The sequence below is a fragment of the Sus scrofa genome, chromosome 7 (assembly GCF_054392235.1).
Source record: "Sus scrofa isolate SSC_HxYL_T2T_F1_AM1 chromosome 7, Sscrofa_HxYL_maternal_Yorkshire_Landrace_v2.0, whole genome shotgun sequence".
Taxonomy (NCBI): Eukaryota; Metazoa; Chordata; class Mammalia; order Artiodactyla; family Suidae; genus Sus; species Sus scrofa.
Window position 1 is genome coordinate 123,443,391 of NC_139389.1, and position 19,786 is coordinate 123,463,176.

The 19,786-nt window shown below is 44.0% G+C and overlaps 1 protein-coding gene across 10 annotated transcripts in view; it reads right to left on the reverse strand.

The window, feature by feature from the left end:
* Positions 1-19,786, reverse strand: part of TTC7B (tetratricopeptide repeat domain 7B) — a 249,029-nt gene that overhangs the window by 83,171 nt on the left and 146,072 nt on the right. For all 10 annotated transcript variants that reach the window (XM_084970003.1, XM_084970001.1, XM_084970000.1 and 7 more), the window contains 4 exons: positions 19,629-19,746; positions 17,522-17,579; positions 11,445-11,517; positions 8,480-8,640 (listed from right to left, as the gene is read on the reverse strand). In XM_084970003.1, the coding sequence (XP_084826129.1) occupies positions 8,480-8,640; positions 11,445-11,517; positions 17,522-17,579; positions 19,629-19,746 (410 nt within the window). The remainder of the gene's footprint in view (positions 1-8,479; positions 8,641-11,444; positions 11,518-17,521; positions 17,580-19,628; positions 19,747-19,786) is intronic.

A 19,786-nucleotide genomic window follows, 5' to 3' on the forward strand; every position in this document is an offset into this window, starting at 1 on the left:
ACTTAGAATAAAACATCTCTGTTACATTATACTAAACTTCTCAAACACCACCATGGGTATAATACTATCTGATATATTTTCCAAAGACAAAAGTAACAAGATCTCAGTTCTCACTGCGATATTTTATCTAAAAATGAATAACCCCATGGCAGAAACACAAAGTCTGACTAAGCCCCGGCCACACAGTCTTCAGTGGAGAAAGTCGTTCCCAGTATCACCTGGCACCAGCTTCTACATTCTTGGGCCAGTGAGGAAAATTACTAAGTAAGTGTATCAGGAAATTTTTGCAAAGCTGTACCTTAAAAGAAGAAAGATCGAGGCTCTTATTTCAAATACAAGAGCTAGTGAATCTATCGGAATTTATGAACACTGTTCAATATAAAAATGTCTACTTTGTTAAATTTTATTTTGGGAAAAACTTACAATGTGTTAAAGACATTTAATATATCATCAGCAAACACTAATTTTTCATTCTTTTGTTTAGGTATTTAATCATTAAAGGGTTTTAACAAGCAAATTTTCAATGGAAGAAAAAGGCAGCTTTGTAAGAGAAGCAAAAATGGACAAGACACATACAGAAATGGCAGACATACAGTCAACCATCATGAATTATATTAAATGTGAATGGACCAAACACTTGAGACAAAAGGCAGAATTTATCAAACTAAATAAAAAAGCAAGATCCAACTGTATGCCAACTCTGAGAGAAGAAATAATGGCTGGGAATTTTCTAGAAATGATAAGCAATGTAAACAATACCAATCCACAGTTTTAAAAAGTCTGGTGAACCCTGAGCAGGATCCATTCTCAGCCATATCACAGTGAAAATGTCAAGCATCAATGGCAATTAAAGCAGCCAAAGAGAAAAGACAGATGACATTAAAACGAATTAAAATTAAACAAACAGTTGACTTCTTAACAACCACAAAAGGAGCAAGATCACTGTGCTGACAGTAACTGTGAGCCTATAATCATAGATCCAGTTTGAAAATCTCTTTTGAGAGTAAAGCCAGATAACAATTTTAGAAACAAAGTGAAAAAGTTTGTCAGCAATAGACCCTCACTAAAATTTCTAGGGTAATCACTAAACAACAACAACCAAAATAGAATGTTTCTTTTCCAAATTAGTAAAGGAAAAATGTGTTCCAGATAAGACTGTCAGCCGGGGTTAAAAAACAACAACAAACAGCTATATACATAATGAGTACAAGAGTACAACCAACACGTTAGAATATAAAAAGTTCAAAGTAAGAGAATGGAATAAAATATTCCAAACACACACACCCACACACACACACACACACACATTGTGTGTGTATATATATGTATATGTACACATACATGTGGATATTTGTATGTGGATGTATGTTTACATTATGCAAGATAGACTTTCAGGTAAAATAAATTATGCAACTTCTTACATATTGATAAAAGGTTGCATTTACCAGGAAGACATAGCAATTCTGAATTTAAATATACCGAATAGCACAGTTTTAAAATACATAAAGCAAAAATTGCTATAACTATGTGGTAAAACAGAATGATCAACCATCCTGGCAGTAGATTTCAACATACCTCTGCTCAATAACAAAAACTATTAATGAGTAAAGAAGATCTGAAAAGCATAGTTGATAGCCTAACCTAATGAAATATATAAAAGTTTACCCCCCAAATGCAGAAAAGATTCTTTTTAAGCACACAGGAAATATTTATAAGAAGTGACCACATGCAGGGCCACAAAGCAAGCCACAACAAATGTCAAATTTCAGTGAAGTTAAAAAGCCCACTGACAAAAGATAAGTAAAAAAACTCCACATATTTGACAATTATAATTATAAAACACAATTCTAAAATAATGAATGCATAAAAAGAATAAAAAATTTTTCACATATTAAAACTTGTGGTTTATAGCTAAAGCAATATTTAGTAGAATAGTTTACCTTAAATGCTTAGGTCAGAAAATAAGAAAGGCAAAAAACTAATGAATTAAACAGCCAATTTAAAATATTAAAAAGGAAAACCAACTAAAACAAAAGAGAATAAACTCCAAGAAAACAGAAGAAAAGAAATCATAGGAATAGGGGCAGAAATTTATAAAAGAGAAAGAAACTATATATTTGAGATGATAAAAGAAGATACTGTTTCATTGAAAAGATCCATGTTTCAGACAGGTTTCTGGCAAGACTGTTCAAGGAAGAAAAAAGAAGTCACTTAAAGAGTATTAGGAATAAAAAAGACTTGACCACAGATGCTGTAAGACAATAAATAATTTAAAAACATTATAAACAACTGTATACCAATAAAATTTAGAATTTAGATTAAATGGACAAATTCTTAAAATATATATATGGCATATTAAACTAGCTTAATCAAATAAGAAGTAGGAAACCTGAATATCCTATAATCATTTTCAAAAAGCATCAGAACTGGCACAACATTGTAAATCAACTATACTTTAATAAAAAATAAAAATAAAAAATAAAAAGCATCAGAAGCCCTTCCATGGAAAAAAGACCAGCCCCAAATGGCTCTACAGGCAAATTCTACCAAAATTTATTATGCTAGGAAAAAATAAGTCCAATCTTACACAAAGATTCCAAAACACAGAAAAAAGAACTACTCCAACTCATTTTATGAGGCTGGGCTAATCTCGATGCCAAAACCTGACAAGGATATAATGAGAAAGGAAAATTACAAGCTATTTCACACATGAACATAAACGTAAATGTTCTTTAAAAAATTAGTAAACTGAATCCATTAAAAAGTTAACAGATCATGATCAAGTTGGGGTTATTCCAAGAAGGCAAGGTTAATTTAACATTTAAAAATATCAAATAGCATTCACAGATTAAATGAGTAAAATCATACAATTACCTCAATAAACATGGAAAAAGCATTTGATAAAATTCAATATCAATTCTTGATTTTTAAAAAAACCTTCTCAGCAAGCCTTCTTGGGAAGAAGGAAATTCTTTTAAGAAGAGGTTTAAAAGAAAAGCATAGGGAGTTCCCGTCCTGGCACAGCGGAAACAAATCCAACTAGGAACCATGAGGTTGCGGGTTCGATCCCTGGCCTTACTCAGTGGGTTAAGGATCTGGTGTTGCCGTGAGCTGTGGTGTAGGCCACAGACATGGCTCAGATCCTGTGTTGCTATGGCTGTGGCATAGGCCGGCAGCTGTAGCTCCAATTTGACCCCTAGCCTGGGAACCTCCATATGCCATGGGTGTGGCCCTAAAAAAAAAGAAAAGCAAAAAAACCCAAAAACCAAAAAAACAAAAACAAAACAAACCAACAAACAAAAACAAGAAAAGCATAGAATTTTTTTCAGGTAACTAGTGATAAATATAGTAAATAGCAGCAAAATCTTTAAGAAGGAAACTATGAAACTTCATTTAAAAAGTATTTTTTAAAATTGACACATTGTAAATCAACTATACTTTAATAAAAAATGTTTAAGTATTTTTTAAAAGGCCTCAATAATTAGAGATATGGCCGTAGATGAGATTAGAGATATAATGGCTTAAATAATTGAGATACAATGGCCATAGATATCATAAATATCTAATTGTCCCCAAAATAAGCTATTAGATTCAATGTAATTCCAATCAAACTCTCAACAGATTTTTTTTTGCGTGTGTGTGTGTGTAACTTGAAAAACTAATTTGAAAATTTATATGAAAGCCAAAGGTCTGAGAACAGCCAGGACATCCGTGAGGAGCAAGTTAATAAAGTTGTAAGAAAGATGACAGAGTGGCAATCGCACAGAGACGGGCCCCCTGACCAAAGCAACCCAGGGGAAAGCTCAGAAACAGCCCCTCAAACAGATGGCTCTTCACTTTCAGATCGAAGGGGCCCTCAGGAGAAACAGGGAAAGGAACCTTTTCAATACATGATGCGGGAACAACCGGGTGTCCACATGAGAAAAACATCACACTGGATCCCTTACACCACACATACATAAAACAATCAATTTCGCATGGACTTCAGAGATGAACGAGAACACGAGAGGACTTTAGAAGGAAGATAACCTAGGAAAAGTTTCTTTTTTTTTTTTTTTTTTTTTTTTTTTTTTAAATTTACTGTGAAATACTTTAGTCTTTTTTTTTTTTTTTTTTTTTTTTTTGTCTTTTGTTGTTGTTGCTATTTCTTGGGCCGCTCCTGCGGCATATGGAGGTTCCCAGGCTAGGGGTCGAATCGGAGCTGTAGCCACCAGCCTACGCCAGAGCCACAGCAACGCGGGATCCGAGCCGCGTCTGCAACCTACACCACAGCTCACGGCAACGCCGGATCGTTAACCCACTGAGCAAGGGCAGGGACCGAACCCGCAACCTCATGGTTCCCGGTCGGATTCGTTAACCACTGCGCCACGACGGGAACTCCAGGAAAAGTTTCTTAAACTAGACACAGAGGTACTAGCCATGGATACGATTGATGAATTCCTCTATACTTTAAAATTAAGAACATCTCTTCGTGAAAAGATATCCTTAGGAGAAAGTGAAGATAAGACACAGATTGGAAGAAGATTTTTACAATATATAGAATCAACAAAAGCATTTTTCACCATAATATGTAAAGAAATCTTACAAATTAGTACGAGAAAGAAAAACCCAATTAGAAAAGAAAAGGATTTCCAGATGTGCTTCATAAAAGGGAATGCCTAAGGGACCAAGAAACAACCTCATGAATCATGAAGGCCATGCAACTGAAACTCCAATGTGATACGTGAACCAGCAACCAACAAGAGCTGGTGTTGGGAGCCACGTGGGTCCCCGGTGCTGCTGCTGGGGATATAAACTGGCACAACCGCTTTGGAAAATGGCTTGGAATTATCTGGTAAAACTGAAGATACATGCATCCTACGAGCCAACAATTTCACTCCTAGGTGTCTACCTGACGAAACGCTTGCACGTGGGCACCGGGAGAATTGTGCAAGAACGTTTACAGCAGCGTCGGTCACAAGAGCAGAAAACAACCCACATATCCACTTACGGCAGCCCAGAAAGTTAAGTTTATATTTATATAAATACCATTCATCAGCATAAACGCAGAAATTGCTGCTGTTTGCAAGAAGGATGACCCTCAGGAAAATACTGCTAAGCGTTGAAAGCGAGTCGTGCAAGGATATATCCAGCACGATTCCATGAAAAATTTTTTGAAAATAATCAAAACTAGAAATGTTTACTATTTAGGAGTATCAACACATACGGTACAGAAACACAAGAGAAAGCAGGATGGTGGTTAGCCTGTGAAGCTAGAGGTAGGGGGACAGGATAGCGGAGTGCACAGGAAATTCACAGGCAACAGCAGTCATTTCCTTAAAGGAAGAAGTAGGCTTGCTTATGTTAGTTATGTTATTATCATTATTACTATTTCCCTTTTTTTTCCTATTTTATTTTATTTGCTTTTTAGGGCCGCACTTGCAGCCCTAAAAATGAAGGAGGTTCCCACGCTAGGGGTCTAATCAGAGCTGTTGCTGCCGACCTACACCGCAGCCACAGCAATGCCAGAACCTTAACCCACTGAGTGAGGCCAGGGATCTAACCCATGACCTCATGGTTCCCAGTTGGATTCGTTTCTGCTGAGCCACAACGGGAACTCCTATTATTTCCCTTTTTTGACTGTACCCAAGGCATTTGGAAGTTCCTGGACCAGGGTACAGAATCCAGGCTACATCTGTTAGCTCCGCCACAGCTGCGGCAACACCAGATCCTTAACCCTCTGTGCTGGGCCAGGGATCGAACAGGCAACGCCACAGAGAGGAGCTGGATCATTAACCCACTGCACCACAGCAGGAACTCCTGTTAGTTGTATTATTATCTTTTTTTTTTTTTTTTTTTTAAGGGCCCCACCTGCAACATGTGGAAGTTCCCAGGCTAGGGGTGGAGTCAGAGCTACAGCCGCAGTAACACGGGATCCGAGCTGCATCTGCGACCTACACCACAGCTCAGGGCAACGGCTGGATCCTTAACTCACTGACTGGGGCCAGGGATCATGGATACCAGTCAGGTTCATTACTGCTGAGCTACAACAGGAACTCCTATATTATTATCTTATATAGATTTAATAAATAGTATTTTGCTTCTACTCAACATTTTAAAATTTTAAAGCATTCTAAAACATCACATTTGAAGACACTGTATTAGCAGTAGTGATAAAATATGAATTCCTCTCTACCATGGAGAACCACGCACAAATGCCTTCAAAGTGCTTGCGAGGACAGCTGAACGCCCTTGGAGGAGCAGCTGGTCTAGCCAGTGTTTACCCATCCTTACTGTCGCCATGAGATAAGTTGGTGGTTAAGTATCTTGAATAAACTTAACAGGGACCAAAAAATTCTGTACTTCTCTGCATCAGGCTCGGAGGCCGGTTAAGTGAGCTCTCCGTTCAACAGTTGGGCAGGCCTGACCCTCACAGTGGGACGGGCTCTCACCTCCATCCAGCAGAGGCTGACGAGCCACCTACCACAGACGCAGCCCGTGGGAGGTTAATGGCCACTCAGACTCGAGAAACACGAGGCCATCCCAGGCTTCCTCTGCTGGAGACAGGCTTGTCACAAACAAACAGATAATGCTACATGGCAGTTGGGACAAGTGCCCACGTCATCTTGTTTAGGTTGGTGTTGAAATGTTTGACCTAGGTTGGGGGGAAAGAAAAAAAAAAAAAAAAAAAAAAAAAACCATGGGATCCACTGAATACATCTGGCCCCAACTTTTAATAAAGGGTTCTTGGGAAGAAGTTTCCCATCACAAAGGAAAAAATACAAATATTTAAAAAGCAAACAAGTCATCCACTGCTCTCAGCCCTGCTGCCATATGCTTGGCTTTTTTGAGCTTACAGCTTAACATTAAAATAACAGGCTTGCATTCCTCAAATATCTCTACTGCTGTTCCTTAGTTCTACTACTTGAAAAGGCTGTCAGCTGCTGTCACTTGGAGGCATTACCATATTAGCCACCACTGTTTACTGCTTACTGTGCGGTGTGGCTATTAGTTTAATAAGCCTCCTCTCGGATGACACCCCAGGCTGTCTTTGCAGGAGCCACACACTGGAGTCTAATGTCTCACAGCTAAGGAAGGTGCTGGGGAGGGACGGCTAATTTATAAATGTTGGTGAGAGACACCGAATGCAATTGCATCAGGCTGTGCTTTACGACTGATGGGTAAAGGCCTGGGTATTTTTTTAAGTGCTTGCACCCTCTAAGGTTCCACGGACTAGACAGCTTTGGATAAAATCCAGAAATGTACTCGGTGTGCAAAAGAGCAGGTTTGAGATCGGCAAGAAGTGAAACACTGCAGCAAAGCTCTTTAATTCACTCTGCATAAATAGCTGAACCTACAAAAGAACTCTCTAGTCAGAGGTTTCCTGGATTATAATGAGAATTTTCTCGACGGGGACAGGAGAAGTGCCCTTTTCACTTGAAGACAAAGCAATGTTTGTAATGGAAATGTGTGAACCAATTTTCCAAGGGGAGCTGCTGAAACACACTGATTAAAACCACAGTGAGGTGATGAGGCAGAGAAATAAAGCCAAGGCCGATCCACTTCAAATTTGCGACTGCATTATTTCTGAAAGTGAAGAGAGCCAGCCTTCCCTTCTCCCCCGGCCCCCGCCCACTGCTGACCCTGCCACTTAGACAATTAGAACCTGCCAGCCTGCGCGACTGTTTACTGTTTCTGGCCGCTGGTTACTAAGCTACTCCACTGAGGATAAAATGGGAACCGTGTCGCCCAAAAGACAATGTCCTTCTCAACAGAGCCTAACCAGCGGGCCTGGATTCAGGGATTCAGAGGGAAGAGGTGGAGATAAGCAGACAATTCCATCACATGGCAGTTTGTAAGGACAACTCTTGGATTACTTGCAGACACTGTTGACGGACTGAAGGAATTCCACTTCTTAGAGAATAAAACGAAGATACAGAGAGGTCAGGTATCCTTGTCAAAGTTGCCTAAAATATACTAATCACCTGGAACTAATGAGCGTCCTTGGCAACGTAGGGCAAAGAAGCTGTAAAGCAACGTTTCCCAAATTTCAGTCTTTGGAGTTTGCTCCATACAGCTTCTGCCACCTCCACGTATATTAATATGTTCCTTTAAATTGAATTTAAAACAGCTCATTTAAAAATTCTTAAGAGTCTCCCTCTGGGCAACAATTCTATGAAATCACACTTTGCTGTGCAGCTGTATTTTTTTCTCATGAACCTTTTAAAATGCCTATCAATATAAAAATGTTCACCATAATCCATTTAAAATCATCGGGTGTGCCCCAAAGGTATACATGGGGGAAGAACGGAGAGAATTTCAGTTTAGGAAGGTTGACCTGACAGATGACGTTCGTGTCTAAACATCACGAGAAAGCAAGAGGGAGGGGAATTCTGTACTGTTTGCCGCTGGGGTGTCCCGTGAAGGGCTTAGACAGGCTGAAGAGAAGGCACGGGAAAGAAGTAAATGTAACACCTTCCATCTACGGGACAAGACTTACATAAAGTTTTCTGGGTATTCACTCAGGGCCATGTCAATGATGTTCAGGGCGTCATGGTAATGCTTCTGTGCTGAGAGCAGGAGGGCAAGGAGGTGCAGGGAGTTGGCATCGTCGCCTTGAAGTTGAAGGGCTTGGCGGACGTATCCCAGAGCCTCGGGTATCTGGTTTAAAACAAAACCGAAAAGACTTGTTACGCACACACACACACACACACACACACACACACACGAAGCCACCACTTGAGCACCTGACGCTCTGTCACTATCAGGAGCTGCTTCCCTTTCTGCCGCATGTGAAGCTGTCTTTCTGACAGTCCCGAGATGTGAACCACAGATGTGGAAACAGAGGCCTCCTTCAAGTGACAGTGTGACGAATGAAGTGACACAAGAGACTCTTGTTTCCCAGGAGAACAGCCCATACCAAATCCCTTGTTTCTCCCTAAACAAACGGTTTCTCTCTTTCCACAAAACTGATTTACTTTTCATTATGCCCGAGATAACTTCATTCTAAATGGAGACACATAACAAATTGCCAGAAGTTTTTAGCGAAGTTAAACAGTCTTAGCTGAACTGTTTTCTCTCTCTCTCTCTTTTTTTAAGTATTGCTGACGATACTTATTAATAAGTGTCAAAACCTTAGACAGAGCTTTCCAAGTGAGTCTTTTCAAGCGTCTTTGTCCTGGATCTCCATTAGACATCAAGGAAATATGCAAACAGGCAAACAAAAACCCCACACCTTTCCAAACTCCAATCCAAAATATCTCCATCCAAGAAACAAATTGCAATGCCACATACAAAGCAGATGTATCCAAATTTGAGGAGGAAAACGTACAACCTTAACGTCTAAAATCCAACAGCGGATTTCTTCAAAATCACCCAAGCACAAGGGTTGATCAAACACGTACATCATGGATATTTGAACACCTGAGATTCTGGGCAGGTTTAACAGTACCTGGGGAGAATGAGGACCTGAAGCTGGGTTTTGAAACCCTTTCAAGGCTGAGGCGTTCCTACAAAATCGCCCAGGGACTCCCTCCTGTCTCCCCTCCAACTCTGGGCCCTGTGCCGGAACCCCTTTCGACGCTGGGCTTCTTCCCAAACCCTCGGTAACCTCACTCCTTCGTAGGAAGCCGTGACTTCTGTGTCCCAAATCCATTCGTATTCCTCTCAGAAATTCCATTTTTTGATGACGGTCTGTTAAAAATGCTGGTTTAGAGAGGCCTTCTGGTTTTGAGCTGTAGAATCTCAGCTCTCACAGAGGGCCCCACCAGTCATTTCATGCGGTGGGGGTGGGGACCCGAAGTCCAGAGGTGAAGTGACTTGAGCAAGATCACCCCGAGTGGCTGAGCCAGGGGCCCTCCCTCCGATTCCTCTCCCATCCTCTCCTCCTGGTGAAATGGCACTGGCTCCAAGGATAAGGCGGCCGCCCGGCCACCTGGCCACCCTGCCTGGTGTCATGCTGCGTGCCCATGAAGGCTGCTGCTGTACCCACAAGGCTCCATCTACTTCTCCTCTCCCCAGGGGGACAGGCTGCTGTGTGACCAGCACGCAGCCTGGTACTCTGGGAGGGTCCAAAGGCAGGGACACTCATAATATCCACTTTTGGGAATGACCCGTGTAATCAGGGAAAAACTGATACGAGGTTCAAGATGATGCCCTTCGGGGCTGGGCGGCCTTGAAGCCCCGACGTGAATTCAACACGGGTTCCTTCATTCAACAAGTATCAGCGCCTATCACACGTCAGGCAGTGGTCCAGCTGCCAGAGCAGAGCCATGAGGAGGACAGATGTGGCTTCCTGCCCTCATGCAACCTGGAGTCTAGTGAGAAAGACACGGAACAAGAGAGCTGGGCAGGAGGAAGGACAGGAACAGGCTGCTGCAGAAAGGGGGCTTCCTGGAGGTGATGATGAGAGACCGGATTTGGGGGGGGGGTTGTCCCCTGCCTGCAGCTATTGCTGCAGCAGCTTGTGATTAGCCCAGCCGTGTGCCACACGATTCCAGGTGAGAGGACTTCTCCAGAAGAGCTGTCTTGGTTTCTTCAGTCCCCAGGTCACCAATAGGAGCCACGTCTCAGCACCATTCCCAGGCCTCTGGGAAGTGAGAGGCACACACCCAGCCCAGGCCTGCCAGGGGACTGGCATGTCTGGGGAACTGGCCTTTGATTCACCCTGCAGTCAGCACTCAGGAATGTGCTGGGGTTACCACCCGTGTCGTGCACCTGGTGAGCAGGCAGGCATGCGGCCAGCATCTCCAGAACAGCTGGGAGGGGGCGGGAGGGCATGAGAATGGCGAAGGCAGCTTCTGGAAGCTGCTGTTGGGACCATGAAGGCCGGCAAAGCTTGCCCCTCCAGCGAGAACTCTGTGGAGTCTCCTATTTCGAGGAGCCACCGTGTGTAATGGTTCATAGCGTCTACATATTTGAAAGAAACTGGTATCTTTTGTCTATACCCGCTGCCATCTTCCTGTCAATCACTGATACCTTCATGACCACCAGGCCCCACCAGTGACTAAGTCCCCACCATGCAGCTGAGCCCTAGGCTCTGGGACTGAGGCTCTCTGATGACTCTCAGGTTCAAGGTGTACGCCGCGTGCTGCATCCCCAGGTTGGGCCCGCCAGATAGCGGATTTAACCACCAAAAGCAGAGCCTGGCATGCCTGTGTCTTCACAGCTGATGCTCCAACTGACCAAAGCACCAGGGTCTTTGCTGTGAGGAGTCGGTGTCCTCTGAGAAGAGTCTCTGGCTCAGGCCAGCCTCAGGGGAATGAAAGAAGACCAGCTATGCCCTGCATGTCCCTTATGATAGAGCATGAGAATGTGAGAAAAAAGCATCTATACATGTATGTGTAACTGGGTCACCATGCTGTACAGTAGAAAATTGACAGCACACTGTAAACCAGCTATAATGGAAAAAAATAAAAAAAACAAACAGAACGGGCACCAAGTGTAGGGGATGCTGGAGAACTGACCTGTCGGGAGATGGCCAGCTGCAGAGCCAGGTAGAAAGCTGCTTGGTGATCTGTAGGTGACAGGCTGTGGGCCCTGAAAAAGTATTTACAACTATTAGTATGTGAGAGAGGCTTTTTTTTTACCCTGTCAAACGACTCTTCACATTTACATTTTTATTTTTTAAAAAATGTTTTGGCCACGCCCTGCGGCATGCAAGAGTTGCCAGGCCAGGGCTTGAACCCGTGCCACGGCAGTGACAATGCTGGATCCTTAACCTGTTGTGCCACCAGGGAACTCCCGCATTTGCATTTCTATACCAAAGCCACATATTTAATTTAACTATTTATTTTTCCATCGAAATGCTTCTCCTTTATCCACTAAGAAATGAAATGCAGGTCCCTTACCAGTGTACCTGGGACAACACGGGGGCATGTTTCTGTGTTTTATCGAGCATCTGAAATGCAGCCAGTGAACCTTGGCTTTGAGAAGGAGCTGGGGGCTGAAGAATCCACAGGCCCTGAGGTCTGACCTCCCCAACTGATGCCTCCCTCGGGCTGAGAAGGAGAGGCCCACGTGTCATGCTGGGACACGGGGAGGCCCTAAGTGTAATTGGCAAGGCGATGGCTGCTTTGGTTAAGTTTTGGCTTGGTCTTAATGCTACTTCATCCAAATGTTTGGATTTCAGAGCAACCATATGAAAATCAAAGGCCCGGCTTTGCTTGTAAAATGAGGTTTGGGTTTTTGATGAACTAGAGGGAAAAATGAAGGCCCCTCATTCAGTCGTTTGAAGCTTCTCCTAAGTTCCATGCAGTTGATGCATGTAGTTTAGGCACTTGTGAGATGTAAGACTCTGTGGCCAGACGCTAGACTCAGTCTATTAACTGGCTTTTGACACTGATGGGAAGAGGCTATACTGGCCTCCTACTCGACTGCAAACATGTCATTCTTGCTTTTATGTGGAAATCAATTGTATTTTACCACAAGCAACACAAAATGTGACTGTGTACGAGACAGAATTCCATGTTTAACAGTCTGGTGGGAGGAGAAAAACCAACTTTTACTTTCTTTCAAAGGCACCATGGAGCAGACTAGTTATAAACAGAGGGGCCCAGATAGTGAACAAACCTTCAGGCTGTTTGGCCCACATTCTGTGATTAAGGGAGGATCTTCCACCAGCAGAGAGCAAATTCCAGAGGAGAAAGAAAGCCAAGTCGTTCCGGAGTCCACTGTGGCAACCTTATTATTTCTGCAATAATAAGGCCTTTTTGGTGGGACTGCCTGTCTGCTGTAGGGAAAAGGGCTAAAAAGTCTTCTGGGTGTTTGCAATCCAGAAAATAGGTCAAGTCCAATGAATCTGAGGAAGCTGTTTGGGCAAATGTGGCAGCTCGTGTGTGGGACTGGGGGAAAGGGGGGCGTGGGGCGGCCCTCTGTCCTTTTATTAATCTTTTTTCTTTTTTTTTTTGGTCTTTTTAGGGCCCCACCCACAGCATATGGAGGTTCCCAAGCTAGAGGTCCAATCGGAGCTATAGCTGCCGGCCTACACCACAGCCACAGCAACATCAGATCCAAGCCACGTCTGCGACTGACACCATGGCTCACAGCAACGCCAGATCCTTAACCCACTGAGCGAGGCCAGGGATCGAACCTGTAGTAACCTCATGGCTCCTAGTCGGATTCGTTTCTGCTGTGCCACGATGGGAACTCCTCCTTTTATTAATCTTCAGGGCAAAGCACCTCAACTCCCATCCCTGGGGAATCTTCACTAGTATCTTGCCTCAAGACAGCCTTGGGACTCTTCTTACTTTTGTCCAAGGGGCCCGGGCTGGGGATTTGCCGTGCTGCCCTTTGACATGTCTCATTTCTACTGGAGGCCAGCTCACACTCCAGTTTTTATTGCTTGACAGGCATTGGTTTTTCCATGAATTCATACATCAAAGAACCTCCTTCTTTGGTGTTCAGAAAAAACGAGATTGGGATGTCATGGTTTCTGTCTCTCCCAATTATTCAGGGGAAATGAATACAAAATGAATTATGAAGAAACTTTGAATTATTTAGCATTATTTACTTTATCTCATCTTCAAGACCAGCTTTCTACAGCCCTCAAAAAGAATTTCACAGAGCTATAATTTTCTCGGCACAATTTAGATTTCTTTCTTCTTTTTTTTTTAATAAGTGACGTTCAATCAAATCGTAGCTATCTCTGCCGAACCCCAACCAAGTAAAAAGCTGGCATGGTCTGCTGAACTCAGGGTGTGGATAAGAATAGCTCTGACCAAAGGCCCTACCTTAACTTCTTCAAATGATTTTAACTGTGAGCCACAGCACTGAGAAACAAATAGAAGGGCTAGAAATCCTGGCATTACGGGCGTGCCTTAGGACAACATCTGGAGAAGTGTCAACTTGGCCAATAATGAATATTATTACCACAGAGGCCCAAGTGAACACACACATTTTAAAAAAATCTTATTTCAATAATTTGGCTAATAAGTTGAACGGGCCACTTTAGCCTCTGAAGGAAAAAAGGAAACACAGAGCCGCTCGAGAAAACCGGAAAAAGTGCAAGGTGGTCACCTCCGGTAGGCGGAAGAACTTGCTGCAGCTGTGCAGGACAACTTCAGCCATGAGCCCTCCTGCGACCAAACCATGTCTGCACGCCCACAGCAAACTCGCTCGACAGAAATCACCAAGCAATGCAGGTGAGAGGAAGGACATTAGCAATCTGGGAACGTGCAAGCCTGCTGGACTCTGCACCTGGATTTAGAGCAGCCCCATAAATCCCATTCCCAGGCTGTGAGCACCTGGTGAGGCTGGAAAGAGAAACCCAGAGACCTAAACAGGTCACCACAGGGATGCTTGCAAAGGGCTCCCCTTGTCAAAGCACCTTCATATCCATTCATTCCACTTGTCTTCCATAGGGAAAGAAAGAACTGTTAGGCTACTGGACCACTGAGGCCATCCATCCATCCATCCATCCACCCATCCACCCATCCACTCATCTGTCCACCCACCTAACCACTCATCCATCCATTCATCCACATCATGCAGCACCTACTGTGATGCCAGGCCCTGTGCCAGCCTTTAGGGAGCCTGGAGATGAATCATACAGGTACCTTTCCTTGAGCAGCTTCCCACAATGCTATGGAGAGGGGAGACCCAAAGTGATCATTACAGTGCAGTGGGGGCAGTACCCTGAGAGAGGCATGCCAGGCTGCTGTTGGAGAGCATGGGACAGGCCTCCCAGACCACTTGGCAAAAACTTAGAATGCCTTAAGGTCCACTTCATCCTTTTCCTAGACTCCAACATCCTCTAGAGATGAAGAAAGTACGGAGAAAGCTGATCAGTTTTGAACCTGGCCCACAAGACATGAATATTGTAACACTAACAACCACAATTCATGAAGCAGCTTCTAGTAAGCATCTTGTTCGAGAACATCCAGCAAAAGAGGTGAAGCCAGAAGTGAAAATCTGAGGCCTGGTCTCTCCACCATATCCCTCTGCTGCCTTATTTAATTAATTTTCCTTGACGTCATCCTCAGTCCTGTTTACAGTGGACGTGGGATTCGAGCAAACCTGCTGAAAACTATTACTCAGGAACTTCCCATTAGTTACACATAGGATGACCCACTGTCCTGGTTTGCCCAGTGTTTTTCTGGGTTTTGCCTTGAAAGTCCCATATTCTGGGAAATTGCTCAGTTCCCAACACACTGGGATGGCCGGTCACTGCAGACCCAAAAAACGCAACCACATTCAAACTTGAACTTGAGCTGGGAGTGGGAGAGGAAAATAACTAAGAGTGTAAGATTGTGTCCCCTCTACCACACTGAGCAACAAACCCCAGTGACACTATGCCACCTCTCCTTCATGGAGCAGCCAGATTCCTGCATTTTGGGGGCAAGTCACCGAGACATGCTCGCCTGTTTCCAGCCTTGCTTTTCTCTGTAGGGTGTCAGAGACCCCAGGAGCCACCACTCAGATCAAGCCAGAATCTTAGAAAGCTTTGCACACAATACTATGTTTTTCTTCTCTATACTTCTGTACAGGACAAACCAATGGGCTCAGCCTCTTGGGCTGAGCTTATGAGTGTAGAACAGCCAAGAGTCTCATTATTAAGATGCAATCATACAACTGGAATGTCTTCAAAAATCACCTTTCTGAATCCAGGAGAGAGCAAACCTTTCCGAATTCTGACTCCAGTCATAATTAAGAGTTAAGTTTCACACGCTACATCTGCAGTTCCACCCCTATGTGAGTTACACTGTTTTCTTTTTAAACAAAAATTGCCAAACAAGAGTATTAACAGAATTGTGAGAAGATTTAAAATACGTAGGAAAAAAAAAAAAGTATGTCTGGTCCAAGTGAGTTTTACATATCCATTTACATTTAAGAAGCAATAGAAATCATTCCTGTTCACTTAAAATCTTTCCCTGACAGATTTTTTTGTGAGGTCTACAGGGCACAGGGTAGTTCTAGCTAAAGTGTACTTGAAACAAATGTTTTTATTCCTTTGAAAAATATACTTCATTTTGTATAAATAATAATTTAGTGAGCCTTCCCCAATATAATCACATAGGTCAGTAGGATTTCATTACCCTTTATTCCACACGAACTAATATTTTTTAAAAATCCCTTTGAATGAAAAACAAAGCAAAAGAGAAACGAAAAGAAATTCAGGCCAATGGAACAGCTGTTATGTAAGGGGAAGTTATGCATTCTGCGGCTCAAGGCAGACCACCACTCTGGCTGTTTTTAGAGAGCCAGTAAGATGTGCTGATTTAAGAAAAGTGAAACAGATGTAATGACCACTTTCTTAGGCATCCGTGTGTGGGTTTTACAAACTAGGACTGGAAAATTTAAAACTCCAAATCATTTGAAATGGAAATGCTTTCCACACTCCGTGATGGAGAGCATCAACAAAAACTGAGCACAGAGAAAGGAGATCTGTTTGCAGATGTCAGTTGGTACTTTCTGTCACTAACCAGTCTGGGACTGGCAACGTGATGGAGCCATCGGCAAGCCTGCTGGGAAGTGAAAGAAAAAGAGACGAAAGTGGCTCAGGCTAACCGAAACCAAACGATCGTGGTTTCGTGAGAAAAGGCCCACAGACGCTGTGACAAATCTGCAGGCAGCCCTCATTCTGAGATAGAAATCTAACAGTGGCTACTAGGTCCTGAGGGGACCTCGTGACATTTTTGGATCAGTAACTAAGTTTCTAGTATGATTCCAAGAATTCAATGTAACTCAGACGTATTTAGGGTGACAGGATCAATACCAATCCGAGACTGGACATTGCACGGCTGTGCTTTCAGGCAATGATTCGTGTTGGTGACCGCTTATGCCTGCGATGAGCATAAAGGGAGGGCAGGGTCGGGGGGGGCAGGTACCAGAAAGGCTGGGCAGAGTCAGGAGACCTTGACTCCATCCCGACCTCAATCGCCACATGACTGACTCTTCATCCCTGCGTCTCAGCCCCACACCTGCAGCGAACACACGACTCGTTCCGTCCACCTTATGGTGTGGGGTGTGGAGAGCACTGTGACACTCAGGCATCCTCTAATTATAAGGCCATTTCCTAATTTCATAAAAGGTGCAGTGACAGAGAGGAGTCTAAGGTATTAATGAGGCAGGGTGGGGACAGAGAGCAGGCTTGGACTTGCTGGCCAGACTATCTGTCTTACATACTATTTCGGAGACTGTCCTAAAATCTGGCCTTTTCATTTCTTAATATAAACATCTGCAGTTTGACATGTTAAAAAAAAAAAAAGCTAGCAAAGAATGATCCTTTTTCCAGATGATGAAAAATGTTTGTGATAAAAGGGAATCGTCTCCCTAGACATAAAAGACTATCTGTCTTCGAGCTGCGATCGCTGTATTAGGGATGAATAAAATGTGCCTGGATGAATAAACAGATTCAGAGAGCAGATTTACATGGCAACAAGTGATGCAGCAAGTTTTACATGGTATGCTCAGTGCTCAAGAGGAAAGGCTCCCAGGGGTAAAACACTGTTTACATAATCTTTATAAATATCTCTTCTTTTTATACTTCTCATACTTTGGTGTCATTATGTACAGCCGAGTGAAAAGATGAACTCCCACTCACCTCTGAAATGCAAGAAGCGCCTTTCTCTGTAGGACCTCCTGCATCCCTCGCAAAGAAGCTAAGAAAAGGGTTCAATTAGTCAGTGGCATGGGAGATCAGGGAGTTTTTGACAAATACACAACTCACCCCCAAAACTGTACATCCAACTGGATTACAAGCAACAAATTCTGGGTGCCTGTGTGCCCAGTCCTGTCCCAGGAGCTGTAAAGGATGGGAAACGAAGGCCAGGGTGGCCAGAGGCCCTTGCACCTGTTGGGCATAACTGTGGAACCAGGCCAAGGGAAGCGTGTGAGTTGGCTGGTACCCCCAGGAATAGGGGCCCATCTTCCAAAGACCAGCTGAGAACCTCAGAGGGGAAAACATTCTCAAGTGTAGGCATGTAATTCATGGGTAAAGAATGGCTCTGCCAGAATGGAATAGAACAGATTCCAGCACCAATGGTGTGGATTAGACGGCCTTCAGAGTTCCTTCTGGCACTGAGAACCAACGACACCAGCCTGATGCCATGAAAGGCCACTTTGATTGGCAGTGGAAATGGCCAAGACCTCTAAAACCTTGATGTGAACACAAGGGACAGACCAGGCAAACCCGGCACTGATACTGGAAAATCAGCTCAACACGCCCCCTGTCTGCAGCACATGAGAAATGGCAGCTGAGAGTCTTGGAGGGACTAAAAACGTCCTTTTTACTGGGACCACAGAAAACGTCCTAGAGGGACCTGTTGATGGCTGCAATGGAGATGACCCTTACTGACCCAGTCCAATAGAGCAGAGCCCATCCTGACGTCACGCTGAGGATGTGGCAGGCTGCCCAGAGAGCTGATGGAGCTGTGAGCCACGGCTGACTTAGAGCCATGGTGCGTGAGCCAGAGGGACCCGGGGAGGTGACCCAAGTGAACCATGAATACAGGCGAGACCCAACAGGGTCATGCAACTCGCTCAAAGTGACAGGGCTCATTAGGGGAAGGTCCAAACGAAGAATTCATGTGGGTTAATATATAGCATTAAATTTACACTTCACTGAAAGTCTACTGTAGAGTTAAAAACACGTTCTGGGTATGGCCAGGGTGTCATGTATACGTGAAAAAGTAGCAAAAAATCCACTATGGAAAATCAACTGATAGTCTAAACTACGCCAGGGTCTTTGATGTTTTAGGGCAGAGGAAAGAATGATTTAGGGTAAGATGGAAAATAGGCTATAGCAAAATGATAAAGAAAGAAAAAGAAAAGGAGTGCTATAACAGTCAGGGTAGTGTTTTCTCCTAAGAAAGTTTCTCTTAATTTCCATGTGCCTGGATTGGGAGGGGCGCATGAAGAATCCCAGGTGGCCGGCAGGGTTCTGTCTCCGGAGCAGGGCGGTGATCACAAGAATAACTAATTCCCTTTATATTAATTCATTGAGTTAGACACTCATTTTTGAGATTTTTTTGGGGGGGTTGTATTCGTGTTACATTTAAAAACGAAATGTTCAAGGAATAATAGAAAGAGTTGAGAAAAACAATGTATCAATTTACCCTTTCTGCAAACATATAATTGAAAACTTCATTAAGTAGAGAAAACACAATTAAGATTTGTTTTGAGCCAGAAGCCCATCCACCAAAACGGTAAGCATATCCAAAATGCATCATGTCACTGTGTGTGCTGTGAACTGTTATATGGCATGGACACATATCTGTGAATTAAAATGTGCACACAGAGAAGGGACAGGCACTGATAAAGCAGGGGACACTTTCTGGAGGAGGCTGGCCCTGAATGCTTCAAGAATCCCTACGCCTGAGCCCCAACGTCCCTTCGCACGGGGCAGCTCCGGCCAAGCGCTGGGGCGGAGTCAGGTGCAGGCTGGGTGGGGTGAGTTGTCTCTCGGGCCTGCTCACCTCTCACCTCCTGGCAGATTCTGCACCTGCCAGCTGGGCACCTGTGAGGAGGGCCTGGGAGCCGGGCACAGGGCCTCCGTCTCTTCCCTCCCCCGCTCTGACCTGTCCCAGCAAAGAGGACAGTGGCTGTGGGGCACCCCAGGACGGCATAGAGAATGACCCAGCCATGCACCCTCCTGGGACAGAGGGGGTGGTGCCAGTCCTGCTGCTCCCCTGGGCAGGGACTTTGCTCACCATCAGTGGCCTGCAGACTGTACGTAAGCCCCAGGGCCAAGTAGCCTTTGGCCTTGAATTCTGACGTTTTCTCTCCCGCATCAACGACAGTTTTGGCAAACTTCTCAGCCTCCTCCAACTGAAAAAACCAGATACGTTAAAAACAACAACCTGCAGAA